At 43.2% G+C, this 24342-nt stretch overlaps 1 protein-coding gene across 2 annotated transcripts in view; it reads left to right on the plus strand.

Moving 5' to 3' along the window:
* The window catches only part of LOC110504259 (prospero homeobox protein 1-like), a 128761-nt gene that overhangs the window by 70478 nt on the left and 33941 nt on the right, over window positions 1-24342 (plus strand). For both annotated transcript variants that reach the window (XM_090221354.1, XM_090221353.1), the window contains exon 6: window positions 14829-15023. In XM_090221354.1, the coding sequence (XP_090077480.1) occupies window positions 14829-15023 (195 nt within the window). The remainder of the gene's footprint in view (window positions 1-14828; window positions 15024-24342) is intronic.

Here is a 24342-nt window from a genome sequence, read left to right on the forward strand (position 1 = left end):
AGATACAGTACACACACACACACACAGATATACAGTTAATATACAGGGGTTAACTGGTCTAGGAACAGTGGGTTAACTGATCTAGGAACAGTGGGTTAACTGGTCTAGGAACAGTGGGTTAACTGCCTTGTTCAGGGGCAGAATGACAGATTTGTACCTTGTCAGCTCGGGGGTTTGAACTTGCAACCTTCAGGTTACTAGTCCAACGCTCTAACCGCTAGGCTACCCTCACTGGGTCATGGCTCCGACGTACCTGCTCTCACTTGGGGCCACAGCCAGGCCACTGGTGCTTTTCAACCCTTCACATTTACATAACAATGGCTAACTGTGAACTTTGACACCTTCTCACAAAAAAAAAAAAATTAAAAAATGATTTGATGATGCAAAGGTTGTTGATTCTCACAAGTCGTCACTGTCATCCGTAGCTATGGAAACACTGGTGACACTGGTGTGTGTGGGGGAGGGGGGAGGGGGGGGGGGGGGGGGGGGGGGTAGGTCACCAGTGAAATGCTTCTATAGAGACACACACACACACACACTAATTACATAGTGAAAGCGATTGTCGTTTTGACCTGACCCATCATCTCTGTGATGAGACGTCTGGGTTTGTGAGTGGTATCACACACACACACACACACACACACACACACACACACACACAGTGTGGTATATGTTGAGGAAGTGTACTTAAGACCTTGTTTGAGAGCTTGTTAGATCTCTGTAGTGACGAGAAGTTAACTCTAATTACACCCTCGTTATAGCCAAGATACCCCCTTCTGACTCCACACACACACACACACACACACACACACAACTCAGAAGACATACTAGAGTCTGGTAGCTACTAGACAGAGTGAATAATGAAGAGTTCCATTTGATATAAATTTGCCCTTCACTGAATTACCTAGAATATCTATTGAAATGTAATTATTTTATAAATGCTGTTAAAAATCTGATCCCAATCAAAGTCATTTAAATAAAATAGCATCAAATAAAATGATAATCTGAAGATGGAGGTTAGTATTTCCAATCTAAATGTACCATCAACATCCTTCTGATGTCTCTAAATGTACCATCAACATCCTTCTGATGTCTCTAAACGTCCCATCAACATCCTTCTGATGTCTCTAAACGTCCCCCACCATCAACATCCTTCTGATGTCTCTAAATGTACCATCAACATCCTTCTGATGTCTCTAAATGTACCATCAACATCCTTCTGATGTCTCTAAACGTCCCCCCACCATCAACATCCTTCTGATGTCTCTAAACGTCCCCCACCATCAACATCCTTCTGATGTCTCTAAACGTCCCATCAACATCCTTCTGATGTCTCTAAACGTCCCATCAACATCCTTCTGATGTCTCTAAATGTCCCATCAACATCCTTCTGATGTCTCTAAACGTCCCCCACCATCAACATCCTTCTGATGTCTCTAAACGTCCCATCAACATCCTTCTGATGTCTCTAAACGTCCCCCACCATCAACATCCTTCTGATGTCTCTAAATGTACCATCAACATCCTTCTGATGTCTCTAAATGTACCATCAACATCCTTCTGATGTCTCTAAATGTACCATCAACATCCTTCTGATGTCTCTAAATGTACCATCAACATCCTTCTGATGTCTCTAAACGTCCCCCACCATCAACATCCTTCTGATGTCTCTAAACGTCCCATCAACAGCCTTCTGATGTCTCTAAACGTCCCCCACCATCAACATCCTTCTGATGTCTCTAAACGTCCCATCAACATCCTTCTGATGTCTCTAAACGTCCCCCACCATCAACATCCTTCTGATGTCTCTAAATGTACCATCAACATCCTTCTGATGTCTCTAAACGTCCCCCACCATCAACATCCTTCTGATGTCTCTAAACGTCCCATCAACATCCTTCTGATGTCTCTAAACGTCCCCCACCATCAACATCCTTCTGATGTCTCTAAATGTACCATCAACATCCTTCTGATGTCTCTAAACGTCCCCCACCATCAACATCCTTCTGATGTCTCTAAATGTACCATCAACATCCTTCTGATGTCTCTAAACGTCCCCCACCATCAACATCCTTCTGATGTCTCTAAATGTACCATCAACATCCTTCTGATGTCTCTAAATGTACCATCAACATCCTTCTGATGTCTCTAAATGTACCATCAACATCCTTCTGATGTCTCTAAATGTACCATCAACATCCTTCTGATGTCTCTAAATGTACCATCAACATCCTTCTGATGTCTCTAAACGTCCCCCACCATCAACATCCTTCTGATGTCTCTAAACGTCCCATCAACATCCTTCTGATGTCTCTAAATGTACCATCAACATCCTTCTGATGTCTCTAAACGTCCCCCACCATCAACATCCTTCTGATGTCTCTAAACGTCCCATCAACAGCCTTCTGATGTCTCTACACGTCCCCCACCATCAACATCCTTCTGATGTCTCTAAACGTCCCCCACCATCAACATCCTTCTGATGTCTCTAAACGTCCCCCACCATCAACATCCTTCTGATGTCTCTAAACGTCCCATCAACAGCCTTCTGATGTCTCTAAACGTCCCCCACCATCAACATCCTTCTGATGTCTCTAAACGTCCCATCAACAGCCTTCTGATGTCTCTAAACGTCCCCCACCATCAACATCCCTGATGTCTCTAAACATCCCCCACCATCAACATCCTTCTGATGTCTCTAAACGTCCCATCAACATCCTTCTGATGTCTCTAAATGTACCATCAACATCCTTCTGATGTCTCTAAACGTCCCATCAACAGCCTTCTGATGTCTCTAAACGTCCCCCACCATCAACATCCTTCTGATGTCTCTAAACGTCCCATCAACATCCTTCTGATGTCTCTAAACGTCCCATCAACATCCTTCTGATGTCTCTAAACGTCCCATCAACATCCTTCTGATGTCTCTAAACGTCCCCCACCATCAACATCCTTCTGATGTCTCTAAACGTCCCCCACCATCAACATCCTTCTGATGTCTCTAAATGTACCATCAACATCCTTCTGATGTCTCTAAATGTACCATCAACATCCTTCTGATGTCTCTAAACGTCCCCCACCATCAACATCCTTCTGATGTCTCTAAACGTCCCATCAACAGCCTTCTGATGTCTCTAAACGTCCCCCACCATCAACATCCTTCTGATGTCTCTAAACGTCCCATCAACATCCTTCTGATGTCTCTAAACGTCCCATCAACATCCTTCTGATGTCTCTAAACGTCCCATCAACATCCTTCTGATGTCTCTAAACGTCCCCCACCATCAACATCCTTCTGATGTCTCTAAACGTCCCCCACCATCAACATCCTTCTGATGTCTCTAAATGTACCATCAACATCCTTCTGATGTCTCTAAATGTACCATCAACATCCTTCAGATGTCTCTAAACGTCCCCCACCATCAACATCCTTCTGATGTCTCTAAACGTCCCATCAACAGCCTTCTGATGTCTCTAAACGTCCCCCACCATCAACATCCTTCTGATGTCTCTAAACGTCCCATCAACATCCTTCTGATGTCTCTAAACGTCCCATCAACATCCTTCTGATGTCTCTAAACGTCCCATCAACATCCTTCTGATGTCTCTAAACGTCCCCCACCATCAACATCCTTCTGATGTCTCTAAACGTCCCCCACCATCAACATCCTTCTGATGTCTCTAAATGTACCATCAACATCCTTCTGATGTCTCTAAATGTACCATCAACATCCTTCAGATGTCTCTAAACGTCCCCCACCATCAACATCCTTCTGATGTCTCTAAACGTCCCCCACCATCAACATCCTTCTGATGTCTCTAAACGTCCCATCAACAGCCTTCTGATGTCTCTAAACGTCCCCCACCATCAACATCCTTCTGATGTCTCTAAACGTCCCATCAACATCCTTCTGATGTCTCTAAACGTCCCATCAACATCCTTCTGATGTCTCTAAACGTCCCATCAACATCCTTCTGATGTCTCTAAACGTCCCCCACCATCAACATCCTTCTGATGTCTCTAAACGTCCCCCACCATCAACATCCTTCTGATGTCTCTAAATGTACCATCAACAGCCTTCTGATGTCTCTAAATGTACCATCAACAGCCTTCTGATGTCTCTAAATGTACCATCAACAGCCTTCTGATGTCTCTAAATGTACCATCAACAGCCTTCTGATGTCTCTCTCTGTGGGACATGTAAATCAGGTCGGGGTGAATTCAAGACAATTCAGGAAGTGTACTGAAATTACAGGCAATTCTCCTCTTTTCAGTTAGGAACATTTGGAAGTGGAATTGAAATGTAATGTGTGTGTGTGTGTGTGTGTGTGTGTGTGTGTGTGTGTGTGTGTGTTTGTTTGTTTCCCCCTAACACCTCCCCTCAGGGCTTCCCTCCACTGAAAACACCCTGTCAGGGAAACACAATAGGGATGACACTCTCTCTCTTTTCATCACAAACTCCACCTGGCATTCTCCGAACTCAGCCGTTTTCTCTCTCCTTCACTCTTTCTGTCTCTTTATCTGTCTGTCTTTTTTGTTTGTGCTGATCGTGGATTGGTTTGGTATGTGTGTTTGTGTGTGTTTTCAGCAGGGGGTTAGCGGGGGTTAGCGGCGGTTAGTGGGGGTTAGTTTGGTATGTGTGTTTGTGTGTTTTCAGCATGCTTGTGTGTGTGTGTGTGTGTGTGTGTGTTTGGGAATGTCATTTGTTTCTCTGTGTGTCGTATCCGTCCCGTGGGAAAGACTTCTGGAAGCCAGGGCCTGCTAGTGTCTGTCACTACAACAACATCAATATAACGTTACTACAACATCACTACAATGTTACTACAACATCACTACAACGTCACTACAACATTAACTACAACGTCACCACAACGTCACAACAATGTCACTACAACATTAACTACAACGTCACTACAACATTAACTACATGGTTACTACGTCACTACAACATCAGTACAACGTCACTGCAAAAACACTACGTCACTACAAAATTACTACAACATCACTACAACATCTCTACAATGTCACTACAACACTACTACAACGTCACTACAACGTTACTACAACGTCACTACAACATCTCTACAACGTCACTACAACATCACTACAACATTACTACAACATCACTACAACATCTCTACAACGTCACTACAACATTAACTACAACATCACAACAACGTCACTGTAACATCACTACAACAATACAGTCTTAGTCTGCTCAACATGTGTGTGCATGCTTCGATGTATTAGTGTGTTTGACCAAATGCCCATTGTGTGTGTGTGTGTGTGTAGTGTGTGTGTGTGTGTGTGAGTGTGTTTAGTGTGGTGTGTGTGTGTTTAGTGTGTGTGTGTGTGTGTGTGTGTGTGTAGGGTGCTACGGGGAGCTTTAGAGAGGCTTTGTGTTGGACAGAAAGAGAGACGGACAAAAGAGCAACGCAACAATTCAGCAATTAACACTCACACACACACACACACACACACACACTAAACACGCTCACACACACACACTCACACACACTAAACACACTCACACACACACACACACACACTCACACACACACACACACACACACAAACACACACACACACACACTTACACACACACACTACACACACACACACACACTAAACACACACACACACACACACACACTAAACACACTCTCACACACACACACACACACACACACTCTCACACACACACACTAAACACACACACACACACCGCTAAAACATGCCCACTTATTCTTCATGTTGTCACCCTCTGACATCCCTGAAAAATGCCTCCGTTGATCTTTCCTTCTCCCTCCTTCTATCCTTCCTCTCCCCCCCTCCCGTTGCCTTGTCCCCCCCCCCGTTGCCTTGTTTCCTCCTCTCCCGTTGCCTTGTTCCCCCCCTCCCATTGCCTTGTTCCCCCCCGTTGCCTTGTTTCCCCCCCGTTGCCTTGTCCCCCCCCCCCCCCCCGTTGCCTTGTCCCCCCCCCCCCGTTGCCTTGTTTCCCCCCCTCCCGTTGCCTTGTTTCCCCCCCTCCCGTTGCCTTGTTTCCCCCCCTCCCGTTGCCTTGTTTCCCCCCCTCCCGTTGCCTTGTTTCCCCCCCTCCCGTTGCCTTGTTTCCCCCCCTCCCGTTGCCTTGTTTCCCCCCTCCCGTTGCCTTGTTTCCCCCCCTCCCGTTGCCTTGTTTCCCCCCCTTCCGTTGCCTTGTTCCCCCCCCCCCCCGTTGCCTTGTTTCCCCCCCTCCCGTTGCCTTGTTTCCCCCCCTCCCGTTGCCTTGGTTCCCCCCCTCCCGTTGCCTTGTTTCCCCCCTCCCGTTGCCTTGTTTCCCCCCCTCTCGTTGCCTTGGTTTCCCCCCCTCCCGTTGCCTTGGTTCCCCCACTCTCCCTTGTTCCTATGAGACAATGTCTTGTAACAATGCCTGTTCTAATCTCCATGTCAAAGCTGTTTTACCCCTCACTAAACACACACACACACACACACACACATACACACACACACACACACACACACACACACACACACACACACACACACACACACACATAGTAAGAGCAGGGACATCACACAGACACTGTTATGTAGTATTACTAAAGAGAATATGTAACATATAAAATGTAATATAGTATAATGTGTAACATAATATAAAATGTAATATAAGAGAATATGTAATGTAACATAATATGTAATATAATATAATATGTAATATAATATAATATGTAATATAATATAATATGTAATATAATATAATATGTAATATAATATGTAATATAATATGTAATATAATATAATATGTAATATAATATAATATGTAATATAATATAATATGTAATATAATATGTAATATAATATGTAATATAATATAATATGTAATATAATATAATATGTAATATAATATAATATGTAATATAATATAATATGTAATATAATATAATATGTAATATAATATGTAATATAATATAATATGTAATATAATATAATATGTAATATAATATGTAATATAATATAATATGTAATATAATATAATATGTAATATAATATAATATGTAATATAATATGTAATATAATATAATATGTAATATAATATGTAATATAATATGTAATATAATATAATATGTAATATAATATGTAATATAATATGTAATATAATATAATATGTAATATAATATGTAATATAATATGTAATATAATATAATATGTAATATAATATAATATGTAATATAATATGTAATATAATATGTAATATAATATAATATGTAATATAATATGTAATATAATATAATATGTAATATAATATAATATGTAATATAATATAATATGTAATATAATATAATATGTAATATAATATGTAATATAATATGTAATATAATATGTAATATAATATGTAATATAATATAATATGTAATATAATATAATATGTAATATAATATAATATGTAATATAATATGTAATATAATATAATATGTAATATAATATAATATGTAATATAATATAATATGTAATATAATATAATATGTAATATAATATGTAATATAATATGTAATATAATATGTAATATAATATAATATGTAATATAATATGTAATATAATATAATATGTAATATAATATGTAATATAATATAATATGTAATATAATATGTAATATAATATGTAATATAATATGTAGTATAATATGTAATGTAATATAATATGTAATATAATATAATATGTAATATAATATAATATGTAATATAATATAATATGTAATATAATATAATATGTAATATAATATGTAATATAATATGTAATATAATATAATATGTAATATAATATGTAATATAATATAATATGTAATATAATATGTAATATAATATAATATGTAATATAATATGTAATATAATATGATATGTAATATAATATAATATGTAATATAATATAATATGTAATATAATATAATATGTAATATAATATAATATGTAATATAATATAATATGTAATATAATATGTAATATAATATAATATGTAATATAATATAATATGTAATATAATATAATATGTAATATAATATAATATGTAATATAATATAATATGTAATATAATATGTAATATAATATAATATGTAATATAATATAATATGTAATATAATATATAATATAATATGTAATATAATATAATATGTAATATAATATAATATGTAATATAATATAATATGTAATATAATATGTAATATAATATAATATGTAATATAATATGTAATATAATATGTAATATAATATGTAATATAATATAATATGTAATATAATATGTAATATAATATGTAATATAATATAATATGTAATATAATATGTAATATAATATGTAATATAATATGTAATATAATGTAATATAATATGTAATATAATATAATATGTAATATAATATAATATGTAATATAATATAATATGTAATATAATATAATATGTAATATAATATAATATGTAATATAATATGTAATATAATATAATATGTAATATAATATAATATGTAATATAATATAATATGTAATATAATATAATATGTAATATAATATGTAATATAATATAATATGTAATATAATATGTAATATAATATAATATAATATGTAATATAATATAATATGTAATATAATATAATATGTAATATAATATAATATGTAATATAATATAATATGTAATATAATATAATATGTAATATAATATAATATGTAATATAATATGTAATATAATATAATATGTAATATAATATGTAATATAATATAATATGTAATATAATATAATATGTAATATAATATAATATGTAATATAATATAATATGTAATATAATATAATATGTAATATAATATGTAATATATTATGTAATATAATATAATATGTAATATAATATAATATGTAATATAATATGTAATATAATATGTAATATAATATAATATGTAATATAATATGTAATATAATATAATATGTAATATAATATGTAATATAATATGTAATATAATATAATATGTAATATAATATGTAATATAATATGTAATATAATATAATATGTAATATAATATAATATGTAATATAATATAATATGTAATATAATATGTAATATAATATGTAATATAATATAATATGTAATATAATATAATATGTAATATAATATAATATGTAATATAATATGTAATATAATATGTAATATAATATAATATGTAATATAATATAATATGTAATATAATATAATATGTAATATAATATAATATGTAATATAATATAATATATCATATAATAGGTAATATAATATATAATATAATAGGTAATATAATATAATATGTAATATAATATAATATGTAATATAATATAATATGTAATATAATATAATATGTAATATAATATGTAATATAATATGTAATATAATATAATATGTAATATAATATAATATGTAATATAATATAATATGTAATATAATATGTAATATAATATAATATGTAATATAATATGTAATATAATATGTAATATAATATTATATGTAATACAATATAATATGTAATATAATATAATATATCATATAATAGGTAATATAATATAATATATAATATAATAGGTAATATAATAGGTAATATAATATAATATAATATATAATATAATATGTGATATAATATATAATATAATAGGTAATATAATATAATAGGTAATATAATATAATATATAATATAATATGTAATATAATATAATATATAATATAATAGGTAATATAATATAATATAATATATAATATAATATGTGATATAATATATAATATAATAGGTAATATAATATAATAAGTAATATAATATAATATATAATATAATAGGTAATATAATATGTAATATAATAGGTAATATAATATGTAATATAATATAATAGGTAATATAATATGTAATATAATAGGTAATATAATATGTAATATAATATAATATATAATATAATATGTAATATAATATAATATGTAATATAATAGGTAATATAATATAATATATAATATAATAGGTAATATAATATGTAATATAATATGTAATATAATATATAATATAATATGTAATATAATATAATATATAATATAATAGGTAATATAATATAATATATAATATAATAGGTAATATAATATAATATATAATATAATAGGTAATATAATATGTAATATAATATAATATGTAATATAATATAATATGTAATATAATATAATATGTAATATAATATAATATGTAATATAATAGGTAATATAATAGGTAATATAATATAATATATAATATGTAATATAATATAATATATAATATAATATATAATATAATATGTAATATAATATAATATAATATATAATATAATAGGTAATATAATATAATAGGTAATATAATATAATAGGTAATATAATATAATATGTAATATAATATGTAATATAATATATAATATAATATGTAATATAATATAATATAATATATAATATAATAGGTAATATAATATAATATAATATAATATGTAATATAATATGTAATATAATATAATATGTAATATAATATAATATATAATATAATATGTAATATAATATTATATGTAATACAATATAATATGTAATATAATATAATATATCATATAATAGGTAATATAATATGTAATATAATATAATATGTAATATAATATAATATGTAATATAATATAATATGTAATATAATATGTAATATAATAGGTAATATAATATAATATATAATATAATAGGTAATATAATAGGTAATATAATATAATATATAATATGTAATATAATATAATACATAATATAATATATAATATAATATGTAATATAATATAATATAATATATAATATAATAGGTAATATAATATAATATAATATAATATGTAATATAATATGTAATATAATATAATATGTAATATAATATAATATGTAATATAATATAATATGTAATATAATATGTAATATAATATTATATGTAATACAATATAATATGTAATATAATATAATATATCATATAATAGGTAATATAATATAATATATAATATAATAGGTAATATAATAGGTAATATAATATAATATAATATATAATATAATATGTGATATAATATATAATATAATATGTAATATAATATAATAGGTAATATAATATAATATATAATATAATAGGTAATATAATATGTAATATAATAGGTAATATAATATGTAATATAATATAATAGGTAATATAATATGTAATATAATAGGTAATATAATATGTAATATAATATAATATATAATATAATATGTAATATAATATAATATGTAATATAATAGGTAATATAATATAATATATAATATAATAGGTAATATAATATGTAATATAATATATAATATAATATGTAATATAATATAATATATAATATAATAGGTAATATAATATAATATATAATATAATAGGTAATATAATATGTAATATAATATAATATGTAATATAATATGTAATATAATATATAATATAATAGGTAATATAATATAATATATAATATAATATAATATAATATATAATATAATAGGTAATATAATATAATATATAATATAATAGGTAATATAATATAATATATAATATAATAGGTAATATAATAGGTAATATAATATAATATGTAATATAATATAATATAATATATAGTATAGTTGTTGGTTTATCTTCCTGTAACTTTGTAGCCAGTACAGTCTCCTTGTGTAGTTGTTGGTCTATCTTCCTGTAACTTTGTAGCCAGTACAGTCTCCTTGTGTAGTTGTTGGTTTATCTTCCTGTAACTTTGTAGCCAGTACAGTCTCCTTGTGTAGTTGTTGTTTTATCTTCCTGTAACTTTGTAGCCAGTACAGTCTCCTTGTGGAGTTGTTGTTTTATCTTCCTGTAACTTTGTAGCCAGTACAGTCTCCTTGTGTAGTTGTTGTTTTATCTTCCTGTAACTTTGTAGCCAGTACAGTCTCCATGTGTAGTTGTTGGTTTATCTTCCTGTAACTTTGTAGCCAGTACAGGCTCCTTGTGTAGTTGTTGTTTTATCTTCCTGTAACTTTGTAGCCAGTACAGTCTCCTTGTGTAGTTGTTGGTTTATCTTCCTGTAACTTTGTAGCCAGTACAGTCTCCATGTGTAGTTGTTGGTTTATCTTCCTGTAACTTTGTAGCCAGTACAGTCTCCTTGTGTAGTTGTTGGTTTATCTTCCTGTAACTTTGTAGCCAGTACAGTCTCCTTGTGTAGTTGTTGGTTTATCTTCCTGTAACTTTGTAGCCAGTACAGTCTCCTTGTGTAGTTGTTGTTTTATCTTCCTGTAACTTTGTAGCCAGTACAGTCTCCTTGTGTAGTTGTTGTTTTATCTTCCTGTAACTTTGTAGCCAGTACAGTCTCCTTGTGTAGTTGTTGTTTTATCTTCCTGTAACTTTGTAGCCAGTACAGTCTCCTTGTGTAGTTGTTGGTCTATCTTCCTGTAACTTTGTAGCCAGTACAGTCTCCTTGTGTAGTTGTTGGTTTATCTTCCTGTAACTTTGTAGCCAGTACAGTCTCCTTGTGTAGTTGTTGTTTTATCTTCCTGTAACTTTGTAGCCAGTACAGTCTCCTTGTGGAGTTGTTGTTTTATCTTCCTGTAACTTTGTAGCCAGTACAGTCTCCTTGTGTAGTTGTTGTTTTATCTTCCTGTAACTTTGTAGCCAGTACAGTCTCCATGTGTAGTTGTTGGTTTATCTTCCTGTAACTTTGTAGCCAGTACAGTCTCCTTGTGTAGTTGTTGTTTTATCTTCCTGTAACTTTGTAGCCAGTACAGTCTCCTTGTGTAGTTGTTGGTTTATCTTCCTGTAACTTTGTAGCCAGTACAGTCTCCATGTGTAGTTGTTGGTTTATCTTCCTGTAACTTTGTAGCCAGTACAGTCTCCTTGTGTAGTTGTTGGTTTATCTTCCTGTAACTTTGTAGCCAGTACAGTCTCCTTGTGTAGTTGTTGGTTTATCTTCCTGTAACTTTGTAGCCAGTACAGTCTCCTTGTGTAGTTGTTGTTTTATCTTCCTGTAACTTTGTAGCCAGTACAGTCTCCTTGTGTAGTTGTTGTTTTATCTTCCTGTAACTTTGTAGCCAGTACAGTCTCCTTGTGTAGTTGTTGTTTTATCTTCCTGTAACTTTGTAGCCAGTACAGTCTCCTTGTGTAGTTGTTGGTTTATCTTCCTGTAACTTTGTAGCCAGTACAGTCTCCTTGTGTAGTTGTTGGTTTATCTTCCTGTAACTTTGTAGCCAGTACAGTCTCCATGTGTAGTTGTTGGTTTATCTTCCTGTAACTTTGTAGCCAGTACAGTCTCCTTGTGTAGTTGTTGTTTTATCTTCCTGTAACTTTGTAGCCAGTACAGTCTCCTTGTGTAGTTGTTGGTTTATCTTCCTGTAACTTTGTAGCCAGTACAGTCTCCTTGTGTAGTTGTTGGTTTATCTTCCTGTAACTTTGTAGCCAGTACAGTCTCCATGTGTAGTTGTTGTTTTATCTTCCTGTAACTTTGTAGCCAGTACAGTCTCCATGTGTAGTTGTTGGTTTATCTTCCTGTAACTTTGTAGCCAGTACAGTCTCCATGTGTAGTTGTTGGTTTATCTTCCTGTAACTTTGTAGCCAGTACAGTCTCCTTGTGTAGTTGTTGGTTTATCTTCCTGTAACTGTGTAGCCAGTACAGTCTCCATGTGTAGTTGTTGGTTTATCTTCCTGTAACTTTGTAGCCAGTACAGTCTCCATGTGTAGTTGTTGGTTTATCTTCCTGTAACTTTGTAGCCAGTACAGTCTCCATGTGTAGCTGCATATTGCATCATGATTACATTATCTTTTCCAACTGTTCTGTTCTCTGGTGTTAATGTCTATTCTAGAATGCCCTTCTAACCAATCAGAAATTCGTATTTAAAAATGCTGTGGTATAAACATGTTTTAAACAGACAGTGTAGTTTAATATTACTGAAGGACAGGAATCATAATAATTAATAATGATCAATATCACTCTCTCTCTCTCTCTGTCTCTCTCTTTCTCCCTCTCTCTCTCCCGCTCTCTCTCTCTCTCTCCCGCTCTCTTTCCCTCTCTCTCTCCCGCTCTCTTTCCCTCTCTCTCTCTGTCTCTCTCTCCCCCTCTCTGTCTCTCTCTCTCTCTCTCTGTCTCTCTGTCTCTCTCTCTCTCCCGCTCTCTCTCTCCCCCTCTCTCTCCCCCCCCTCTCTCTCTCTCTCTGTCTCTCTCTCCCCCTCTCTCTCTCTCTCTCTCTCTCTCTGTCTCTCTGTCTCTCTCTCTCCCGCTCTCTCTCTCTCTCTCTCTTCCCCTCTCTCTCCCCCCCTCTCTCTCTCTCTCTGTCTCCCTCTCTCTCTTTCTCCCTCTCTCCTGCTCTTTCTCTCTCTCTCTCTCCCGCACTCTCTCCCTCTCTCTGTCGCTCTCTCCCCCTCTCTCTGTCGCTCTCTCCCCCTCTCTGTCTCTCTCTCTCTGTCTCTCTCTCTGTCGCTCTCTCCCATCTCTCTGTCGCTCTCTCCCTCTCTCTGTCTCTCTGTCTCTCTCTCTCCCGCTCTCTTTCTCTCCCTCTCTCTGTCTTTCTCTCTATGTCTCTCTCTCCCCCTCTCTCTCCCCCTCTCTCTCTCTCTCTCTCTCCCGCTCTCTCTCTGTCTCTCTCTCCCCCCTCTCTCTCTCTCTCTATCTCTCTCTGTCTCTCTTTCTCCCGCTCTCTTTCCCTCTATCTCTGTCTCGCTCTCCCTCTCTCTGTCTTTCTCTCCCTCTCTGTCTTTCTCTCCCTCTCTGTCTTTCTCTCCCTCTCTCTGTCTTTCTCTCCCTCTCTCTGTCTTTCTCTCTCTCTCACTCTCTCCCCCTCTCTCCAGTTTAACCGCTGCATCACGTCTCAGCTCATCAAGTGGTTCAGTAACTTCAGAGAGTTCTATTACATCCAGATGGAGAAGTTTGCTCGGCAGGCCATCAACGAGGGAGTGACCACTAACGAGGACCTGTCTGTGGGCAGGGAGTCTGAGCTCTACCGAGCCCTCAACATGCACTACAACAAGGCCAACGACTTTGAGGTATGACAGCTGTAGGTTTAAGGGGTGGTTGGTGGTGGGAAGACGAGGACGATGCTTGGTGCCTGGGTGTCCTTGTCAAAGCAATATCTTGCATTCACATTTGAATCTCTCCTTCCTTCCTCTCTCTTTCTCTCTCTCTCGCTCTCTCTTCTATTTCTGACTCTCTCTGGGACCGTATGCTATTCAACACAGTCACATCTGCATCATTTAGAAGCCCATTACACAGCATTTAACCTAATACACACACACACAGTCTATAAGAAGGCAGTTTGGGGGCGAACCCACAGAAGACTCAAACATATTTCAAGTGGACCAAGAAAAGGGTTTTTTACATAATGAGTCAGGTACCACCTCTCTGTCCTCTCTGTCCTCTCTGTCCTCTCTCTGTCCTCTCTGTCCTCTCTGTCCTCTCTTCATCTCTCTGTCCTCTCTTCATCTCTCTGTCCTCTCTGTCCTCTCTTCATCTCTCTGTCCTCTCTTCATCTCTTTGTCCTCTCTTCATCTCTCTGTCCTCTCTTCATCTCTCTGTCCTCTCTTCATCTCTCTGTCCTCTCTTCATCTCTCTGTCCTCTCTTCATCTCTCTGTCCTCTCTTCATCTCTCTGTCCTCTCTTCATCTCTCTGTCCTCTCCATCTCTCTGTCCTCTCCATCTCTCTGTCCTCTCTTCACCTCTCTGTCCTCTCTTCACCTCTCTGTCCTCTCTTCATCTCTCTGTCCTCTCTTCATCTCTCTGTCCTCTCTTCATCTCTCTGTCCTCTCTTCATCTCTCTGTCCTCTCTTCATCTCTCTGTCCTCTCTTCACCTCTCTGTCCTCTCTTCATCTCTCTGTCCTCTCTTCATCTCTCTGTCCTCCCTTCATCTCTCTGTCCTCTCTTCATCTCTCTGTCCTCTCTTCATCTCTCTGTCCTCTCTTCATCTCTCTGTCCTCTCTTCACCTCTCTGTCCTCTCTTCACCTCTCTGTCCTCTCTTCATCTCTCTGTCCTCTCTTCATCTCTCTGTCCTCTCTTCATCTCTCTGTCCTCTCTTCATCTCTCTTTCCTCTTCATCTTTCTGTCCTCTTCATCTCTCTGTCCTCTCTTCATCTCTCTGTCCTCTCTTCATCTCTCTGTCCTCTCTTCATCTCTCTGTCCTCTCTTCATCTCTCTGTCCTCTCTTCATCTCTCTGTCCTCTCTTCATCTCTCTGTCCTCTCTTCATCTCTCTGTCCTCTCTTCATCTCTCTGTCCTCTCTTCACCTCTCTGTCCTCTCTTCATCTCTCTGTCCTCTCTTCATCTCTCTGTCCTCTCTTCATCTCTCTGTCCTCTCTTCATCTCTCTTTCCTCTTCATCTTTCTGTCCTCTTCATCTCTCTGTCCTCTCTTCATCTCTCTGTCCTCTCTTCATCTCTCTGTCCTCTCTTCATCTCTCTGTCCTCTCTTCATCTCTCTGTCCTTCCTCATTCTTCTGCTGTTAAACTCAGACCCATGAAACTGGAACCACAGCCTATTCAGCAAGTCCTCCCCCCCACACACACACATCCATTCTCCTCCTTTTGCCAAATTTAGCATCATCAAAGTTCCACCTTGGACTGTCCCCCACCTCACCCCCTCTACCTCCTTCCTCCCGTTTCCTCCCCCTCTCCCCTGCTCTGTTTGAGTCTGTCCTCTGTCCCCCACCTCACCCCCTCTACCTCCTTCCTCCCGTCTCCTCCCCCTCTCCCCTGCTCTCTGTCCTCTGTTCCACCTTGGACTGTCCCCCACCTCCCCCCCTCTACCTCCTTCCTCCCGTCTCCTCCCCCTCTCCCCTGCTCTGTTTGAGTCTGTCCTCTGTCCCCCACCTCACCCCCTCTACCTCCTTCCTCCCGTCTCCTCCCCCTCTCCCCTGCTCTGTTTGAGTCTGTCCTCTGTCCCCCACCTCACCCCCTCTACCTCCTTCCTCCCGTCTCCTCCCCCTCTCCCCTGCTCTGTTTGAGTCTGTCCTCTGTCCCCCACCTCACCCCCTCTACCTCCTTCCTCCCGTCTCCTCCCCCTCTCCCCTGCTCTGTTTGAGTCTGTCCTCTGTCCCCCACCTCACCCCCTCTACCTCCTTCCTCCCGTCTCCTCCCCCTCTCCCCTGCTCTGTTTGAGTCTGTCCTCTGTCCCCCACCTCACCCCCTCTACCTCCTTCCTCCCGTCTCCTCCCCCTCTCCCCTGCTCTCTGTCCTCTGTTCCACCTTGGACTGTCCCCCACCTCCCCCCCTCTACCTCCTTCCTCCCGTCTCCTCCCCCTCTCCCCTGCTCTGTTTGAGTCTGTCCTCTGTCCCCCACCTCACCCCCTCTACCTCCTTCCTCCCGTCTCCTCCCCCTCTCCCCTGCTCTGTTTGAGTCTGTCCTCTGTCCCCCACCTCACCCCCTCTACCTCCTTCCTCCCGTCTCCTCCCCCTCTCCCCTGCTCTGTTTGAGTCTGTCCTCTGTCCCCCACCTCACCCCCTCTACCTCCTTCCTCCCGTCTCCTCCCCCTCTCCCCTGCTCTGTTTGAGTCTGTCCTCTGTCCCCCACCTCACCCCCTCTACCTCCTTCCTCCCGTCTCCTCCTCCTCTCCCCTGCTCTGTTTGAGTCTGTCCTCTGTCCCCCACCTCACCCCCTCTACCTCCTTCCTCCCGTCTCCTCCCCCTCTCCCCTGCTCTCTGTCCTCTGTTCCACCTTGGACTGTCCCCCACCTCCCCCCCTCTACCTCCTTCCTCCCGTCTCCTCCCCCTCTCCCCTGCTCTGTTTGAGTCTGTCCTCTGTCCCCCACCTCACCCCCTCTACCTCCTTCCTCCCGTCTCCTCCCCCTCTCCCCTGCTCTGTTTGAGTCTGTCCTCTGTCCCCCACCTCACCCCCTCTACCTCCTTCCTCCCGTCTCCTCCCCCTCTCCCCTGCTCTGTTTGAGTCTGTCCTCTGTCCCCCACCTCACCCCCTCTACCTCCTTCCTCCCGTCTCCTCCCCCTCTCCCCTGCTCTGTTTGAGTCTGTCCTCTGTCCCCCACCTCACCCCCTCTACCTCCTTCCTCCCGTCTCCTCCCCCTCTCCCCTGCTCTGTTTGAGTCTGTCCTCTGTCCCCCACCTCACCCCCTCTACCTCCTTCCTCCCGTCTCCTCCCCCTCTCCCCTGCTCTCTGTCCTCTGTTCCACCTTGGACTGTCCCCCACCTCCCCCCCTCTACCTCCTTCCTCCCGTCTCCTCCCCCTCTCCCCTGCTCTGTTTGAGTCTGTCCTCTGTCCCCCACCTCACCCCCTCTACCTCCTTCCTCCCGTCTCCTCCCCCTCTCCCCTGCTCTGTTTGAGTCTGTCCTCTGTCCCCCACCTCACCCCCTCTACCTCCTTCCTCCCGTCTCCTCCCCCTCTCCCCTGCTCTGTTTGAGTCTGTCCTCTGTCCCCCACCTCACCCCCTCTACCTCCTTCCTCCCGTCTCCTCCCCCTCTCCCCTGCTCTGTTTGAGTCTGTCCTCTGTCCCCCACCTCACCCCCTCTACCTCCTTCCTCCCGTCTCCTCCCCCTCTCCCCTGCTCTGTTTGAGTCTGTCCTCTGTCCCCCACCTCACCCCCTCTACCTCCTTCCTCCCGTCTCCTCCCCCTCTCCCCTGCTCTGTTTGAGTCTGTCCTCTGTTCCACCTTGGACTGTCCCCCACCTCCCCCCCTCTACCTCCTTCCTCCCGTCTCCTCCCCCTCTCCCCTGCTCTGTTTGAGTCTGTCCTCTGTTCCACCTTGGACTGTCCCCCACCTCCCCCCCTCTACCTCCTTCCTCCCGTCTCCTCCCCCTCTCCCCTGCTCTCTGTCCTCTGTTCCACCGGCTCTCCTTCTTTTGATGGTTATCTACTCTGTCAATGTCCACCCGTTCCCTTCTCCTCCTCCTATCTACCCGTTCCCTTCTCCTCCTCCTATCTACCCGTTCCCCTCTCCTCCCCTCCACCCGTTCCCCTCTCCTCCCCTCCACCCGTTCCCCTCTCCTCCCCTCCACCCGTTCCCCTCTCCTCCCCTCCACCCGTTCCCTTCTCCTCCTCCTATCTACCCGTTCCCTTCTCCTCCTCCTATCTACCCGTTCCCCTCTCCTCCCCTCCACCCGTTCCCCTCTCCTCCCCTCCACCCGTTCCCCTCTCCTCCCCTCCACCCGTTCCCTTCTCCTCCTCCTATCTACCCGTTCCCTTCTCCTCCTCCTATCTACCCGTTCCCCTCTCCTCCCCTCCACCCGTTCCCCTCTCCTCCCCTCCACCCGTTCCCCTCTCCTCCCCTCCACCCGTTCCCTTCTCCTCCTCCTATCCACCCGTTCCCTTCTCCTCCTCCTATCTACCCGTTCCCCTCTCCTCCCCTCCACCCGTTCCCCTCTCCTCCCCTCCACCCGTTCCCTTCTCCTCCTCCTATCCACCCGTTCCCTTCTCCTCCTCCTATCTACCCGTTCCCCTCTCCTCCCCTCCACCCGTTCCCCTCTCCTCCCCTCCACCCGTTCCCTTCTCCTCCTCCTATCCACCCGTTCCCTTCTCCTCCTCCTATCTACCCGTTCCCCTCTCCTCCCCTCCACCCGTTCCCCTCTCCTCCCCTCCACCCGTTCCCTTCTCCTCCTCCTATCCACCCGTTCCCTTCTCCTCCTCCTATCTACCCGTTCCCCTCTCCTCCCCTCCACCCGTTCCCCTCTCCTCCCCTCCACCCGTTCCCTTCTCCTCCTCCTATCCACCCGTTCCCTTCTCCTCCTCCTATCTACCCGTTCCCCTCTTCTCTCCTCCACTCGTTCCCCTCTTCTCTCCTCTACCCGTTCCCCTCTCCTCCCCTCCACCCGTTCCCCTCTCCTCCCCTCCACCCGTTCCCCTCTCCTCCCCTCCACCCGTTCCCCTCTCCTCCTCCTATCCACCCGTTCCCCTCTCCTCCTCCTATCCACCCGTTCCCCTCTCCTCTCCTCCACCCGTTCCCCTCTCCTCCTCCTATCCACCCGTTCCCCTCTCCTCTCCTCCACCCGTTCCCCTCTCCTCTCCTCCACCCGTTCCCCTCTCCTCTCCTCCACCCGTTCCCCTCTCCTCTCCTCCACCCGTTCCCCTCTCCTCCTCCTATCCACCCGTTCCCCTCTCCTCTCCTCCACCCGTTCCCCTCTCCTCTCCTCCACCCGTTCCCCTCTCCTCTCCTCCACCCGTTCCCCTCTCCTCTCCTCCTCCTATCCACCCGTTCCCCTCTCCTCTCCTCCTCCTATCCACCCGTTCCCCTCTCCTCTCCTCCTCCTATCCACCCGTTCCCCTCCCCTCTCCTCCTCCTATCCACCCGTTCCCCTCTCCTCTCCTCCTCCTATCCACCCGTTCCCCTCTCCTCTCCTCCTCCTATCCACCCGTTCCCCTCTCCTCTCCTCCTCCTATCCACCCGTTCCCCTCTCCTCTCCTCCACCCGTTCCCCTCTCCTCTCCTCCACCCGTTCCCCTCTCCTCTCCTCCACCCGTTCCCCTCTCCTCTCCTCCTCCTATCCACCCGTTCCCCTCTCCTCTCCTCCTCCTATCCACCCGTTCCCCTCTCCTCTCCTCCTCCTATCCACCCGTTCCCCTCTCCTCTCCTCCTCCTATCCACCCGTTCCCCTCTCCTCTCCTCCTCCTATCCACCCGTTCCCCTCCCCTCTCCTCCTCCTATCCACCCGTTCCCCTCTCCTCTCCTCCTCCTATCCACCCGTTCCCCTCTCCTCTCCTCCTCCTATCCACCCGTTCCCCTCTCCTCTCCTCCTCCTATCCACCCGTTCCCCTCTCCTCTCCTCCACCCGTTCCCCTCTCCTCTCCTCCACCCGTTCCCCTCTCCTCTCCTCCACCCGTTCCCCTCTCCTCTCCTCCTCCTATCCACCCGTTCCCCTCTCCTCTCCTCCTCCTATCCACCCGTTCCCCTCTCCTCTCCTCCACCCGTTCCCCTCTCCTCTCCTCCACCCGTTCCCCTCTCCTCTCCTCCACCCGTTCCCCTCTCCTCTCCTCCACCCGTTCCCCTCTCCTCTCCTCCTCCTATCCACCCGTTCCCCTCTCCTCTCCTCCTCCTATCCACCCGTTCCCCTCTCCTCTCCTCCACCCGTTCCCCTCTCCTCTCCTCCTCCTATCCACCCGTTCCCCTCTCCTCTCCTCCACCCGTTCCCCTCTCCTCTCCTCCTCCTATCCACCCGTTCCCCTCTCCTCTCCTCCTCCTATCCACCCGTTCCCCTCTTCTCTCCTCCTCCTATCCACCCGTTCCCCTCTCCTCTCCTCCTCCTATCCACCCGTTCCCCTCTCCTCTCCTCCTCCCCTCCACCCGTTCCCCTCTCCTCTCCTCCTCCCCTCCACCCGTTCCCCTCTCCTCTCCTCCTCCCCTCCACCCGTTCCCCTCTCCTCTCCTCCTCCTATCCACCCGTTCCCCTCTCCTCTCCTCCTCCCCTCCACCCGTTCCCCTCTCCTCTCCTCCTCCCCTCCACCCGTTCCCCTCTCCTCTCCTCCTCCCCTCCACTCGTTCCCTTCTCCTCCTCCTATCCACCCGTTCCCTTCTCCTCCTCCCCTCCACCCGTTCCCCTCTCCTCTCCTCCTCCCCTCCACTCGTTCCCTTCTCCTCCTCCTATCCACCCGTTCCCTTCTCCTCCTCCCCTCCACCCGTTCCCTTCTCCTCCTCCTATCCACCCGTTCCCTTCTCCTCCTCCCCTCCACTCGTTCCCTTCTCCTCCTCCTATCCACCCGTTCCCTTCTCCTCCTCCCCTCCACCCGTTCCCTTCTCCTCCTCCTATCCACCCGTTCCCCTCTCCTCTCCTCCTCCCCTCCACTCGTTCCCTTCTCCTCCTCCTATCCACCCGTTCCCTTCTCCTCCTCCCCTCCACTCGTTCCCTTCTCCTCCTCCTATCCACCCGTTCCCTTCTCCTCCTCCCCTCCACCCGTTCCCTTCTCCTCCTCCTATCCACCCGTTCCCCTCTCCTCTCCTCCTCCCCTCCACTCGTTCCCTTCTCCTCCTCCTATCCACCCGTTCCCTTCTCCTCCTCCCCTCCACTCGTTCCCTTCTCCTCCTCCTATCCACCCGTTCCCTTCTCCTCCTCCCCTCCACCCGTTCCCTTCTCCTCCTCCTATCCACCCGTTCCCTTCTCCTCCTCCTATCCACCCGTTCCCCTCTCCTCCCCTCCACCCGTTCCCTTCTCCTCCTCCTCCTCCTATCCACCCGTTCCCTTCTCCTCCTCCTATCCACCCGTTCCCTTCTCCTCCTCCCCTCCACCCGTTCCCTTCTCCTCCTCCTATCCACCCGTTCCCTTCTCCTCCTCCTATCCACCCGTTCCCCTCTCCTCCCCTCCACCCGTTCCCTTCTCCTCCTCCTATCCACCCGTTCCCTTCTCCTCCTCCTATCCACCCGTTCCCCTCTCCTCTCCTCCTCCTATCCACCCGTTCCCTTCTCCTCCTCCTATCCACCCGTTCCCCTCTCCTCCCCTCCACCCGTTCCCTTCTCCTCCTCCTATCCACCCGTTCCCTTCTCCTCCTCCTATCCACCCGTTCCCCTCTCCTCTCCTCCTCCTATCCACCCGTTCCCTTCTCCTCCTCCTATCCACCCGTTCCCCTCTCCTCTCCTCCACCCATTCCCCTCTCCTCTCCTCCTCCTATCCACCCGTTCCCCTCTCCTCTCCTCCACCCGTTCCCCTCTCCTCTCCTCCACCCGTTCCCCTCTCCTCTCCTCCTCCTATCCACCCGTTCCCTTCTCCTCCTCCTATCTACCCGTTCCCCTCTTCTCTCCTCCACTCGTTCCCCTCTTCTCTCCTCTACCCGTTCCACTCTTCTCTCCTCCACTCGTTCCCCTCTTCTCTCCTCCACTCGTTCCCCTCTCCTCCCCTCCACCCGTTCCCCTCTCCTCTCCTCCACCCGTTCCCCTCTCCTCCTCCTATCCACCCGTTCCCCTCTCCTCTCCTCCTCCTATCCACCCGTTCCCCTCTCCTCTCCTCCTCCTATCCACCCGTTCCCCTCTCCTCTCCTCCTCCTATCCACCCGTTCCCCTCTCCTCTCCTCCTCCTATCCACCCGTTCCCCTCTCCTCTCCTCCACCCGTTCCCCTCTCCTCTCCTCCTCCTATCCACCCGTTCCCCTCTCCTCTCCTCCTCCTATCCACCCGTTCCCCTCTCCTCTCCTCCTCCTATCCACCCGTTCCCCTCTCCTCTCCTCCTCCTATCCACCCGTTCCCCTCTCCTCTCCTCCTCCTATCCACCCGTTCCCCTCTCCTCTCCTCCTCCTATCCACCCGTTCCCCTCTCCTCTCCTCCTCCTATCCACCCGTTCCCCTCTCCTCTCCTCCTCCTATCCACCCGTTCCCCTCTCCTCTCCTCCTCCTATCCACCCGTTCCCCTCTCCTCTCCTCCTCCTATCCACCCGTTCCCCTCTCCTCTCCTCCTCCTATCCACCCGTTCCCCTCTCCTCTCCTCCTCCTATCCACCCGTTCCCCTCTCCTCTCCTCCTCCTATCCACCCGTTCCCCTCTCCTCTCCTCCTCCTATCCACCCGTTCCCCTCTCCTCTCCTCCTCCTATCCACCCGTTCCCCTCTCCTCTCCTCCTCCTATCCACCCGTTCCCCTCTCCTCTCCTCCTCCTATCCACCCGTTCCCCTCTCCTCTCCTCCTCCTATCCACCCGTTCCCCTCTCCTCTCCTCCTCCTATCCACCCGTTCCCCTCTCCTCTCCTCCTCCTATCCACCCGTTCCCCTCTCCTCTCCTCCTCCTATCCACCCGTTCCCCTCTCCTCTCCTCCGCCTATCCACCCGTTCCCCCCTCCTCTCCTCCACCCATTCCCCCTTCTCTCCTCCTCATATCCACCCGTTCCCCTCTCCTCCTCCCATCCACCCGTTCCCCTCTCCTCTCCTTCACCCATTCCCCCTTCTCTCCTCCTCATATCCACCCGTTCCCCTCTCCTCCTCCCATCCACCCGTTCCCCTCTCCTCTCCTTCACCCATTCCCCCTTCTCTCCTCCTCCTATCCACCCGTTCCCCTCTCCTCTCCTTCACCCATTCCCCCTTCTCTCCTCCTCCTATCCACCCGTTCCCCTCTCCTCTCCTCCACCCGTTCCCCTCTCCTCTCCTCCACCCATTCCCCTCTCCTCTCCTCCTCCTATCCACCCGTTCCCCTCTCCTCTCCTCCACCCGTTCCCCTCTCCTCTCCTCCACCCGTTCCCCTCTCCTCTCCTCCTCCTATCCACCCGTTCCCTTCTCCTCCTCCTATCTACCCGTTCCCCTCTTCTCTCCTCCACTCGTTCCCCTCTTCTCTCCTCTACCCGTTCCCCTCTTCTCTCCTCCACTCGTTCCCCTCTTCTCTCCTCCACTCGTTCCCCTCTCCTCCCCTCCACCCGTTCCCCTCTCCTCTCCTCCACCCGTTCCCCTCTCCTCCTCCTATCCAC

Source organism: Oncorhynchus mykiss, chromosome 25 (assembly GCF_057628025.1).
Source record: "Oncorhynchus mykiss isolate SJ-2025 chromosome 25, ASM5762802v1, whole genome shotgun sequence".
NCBI lineage: Eukaryota > Metazoa > Chordata > Actinopteri > Salmoniformes > Salmonidae > Oncorhynchus > Oncorhynchus mykiss.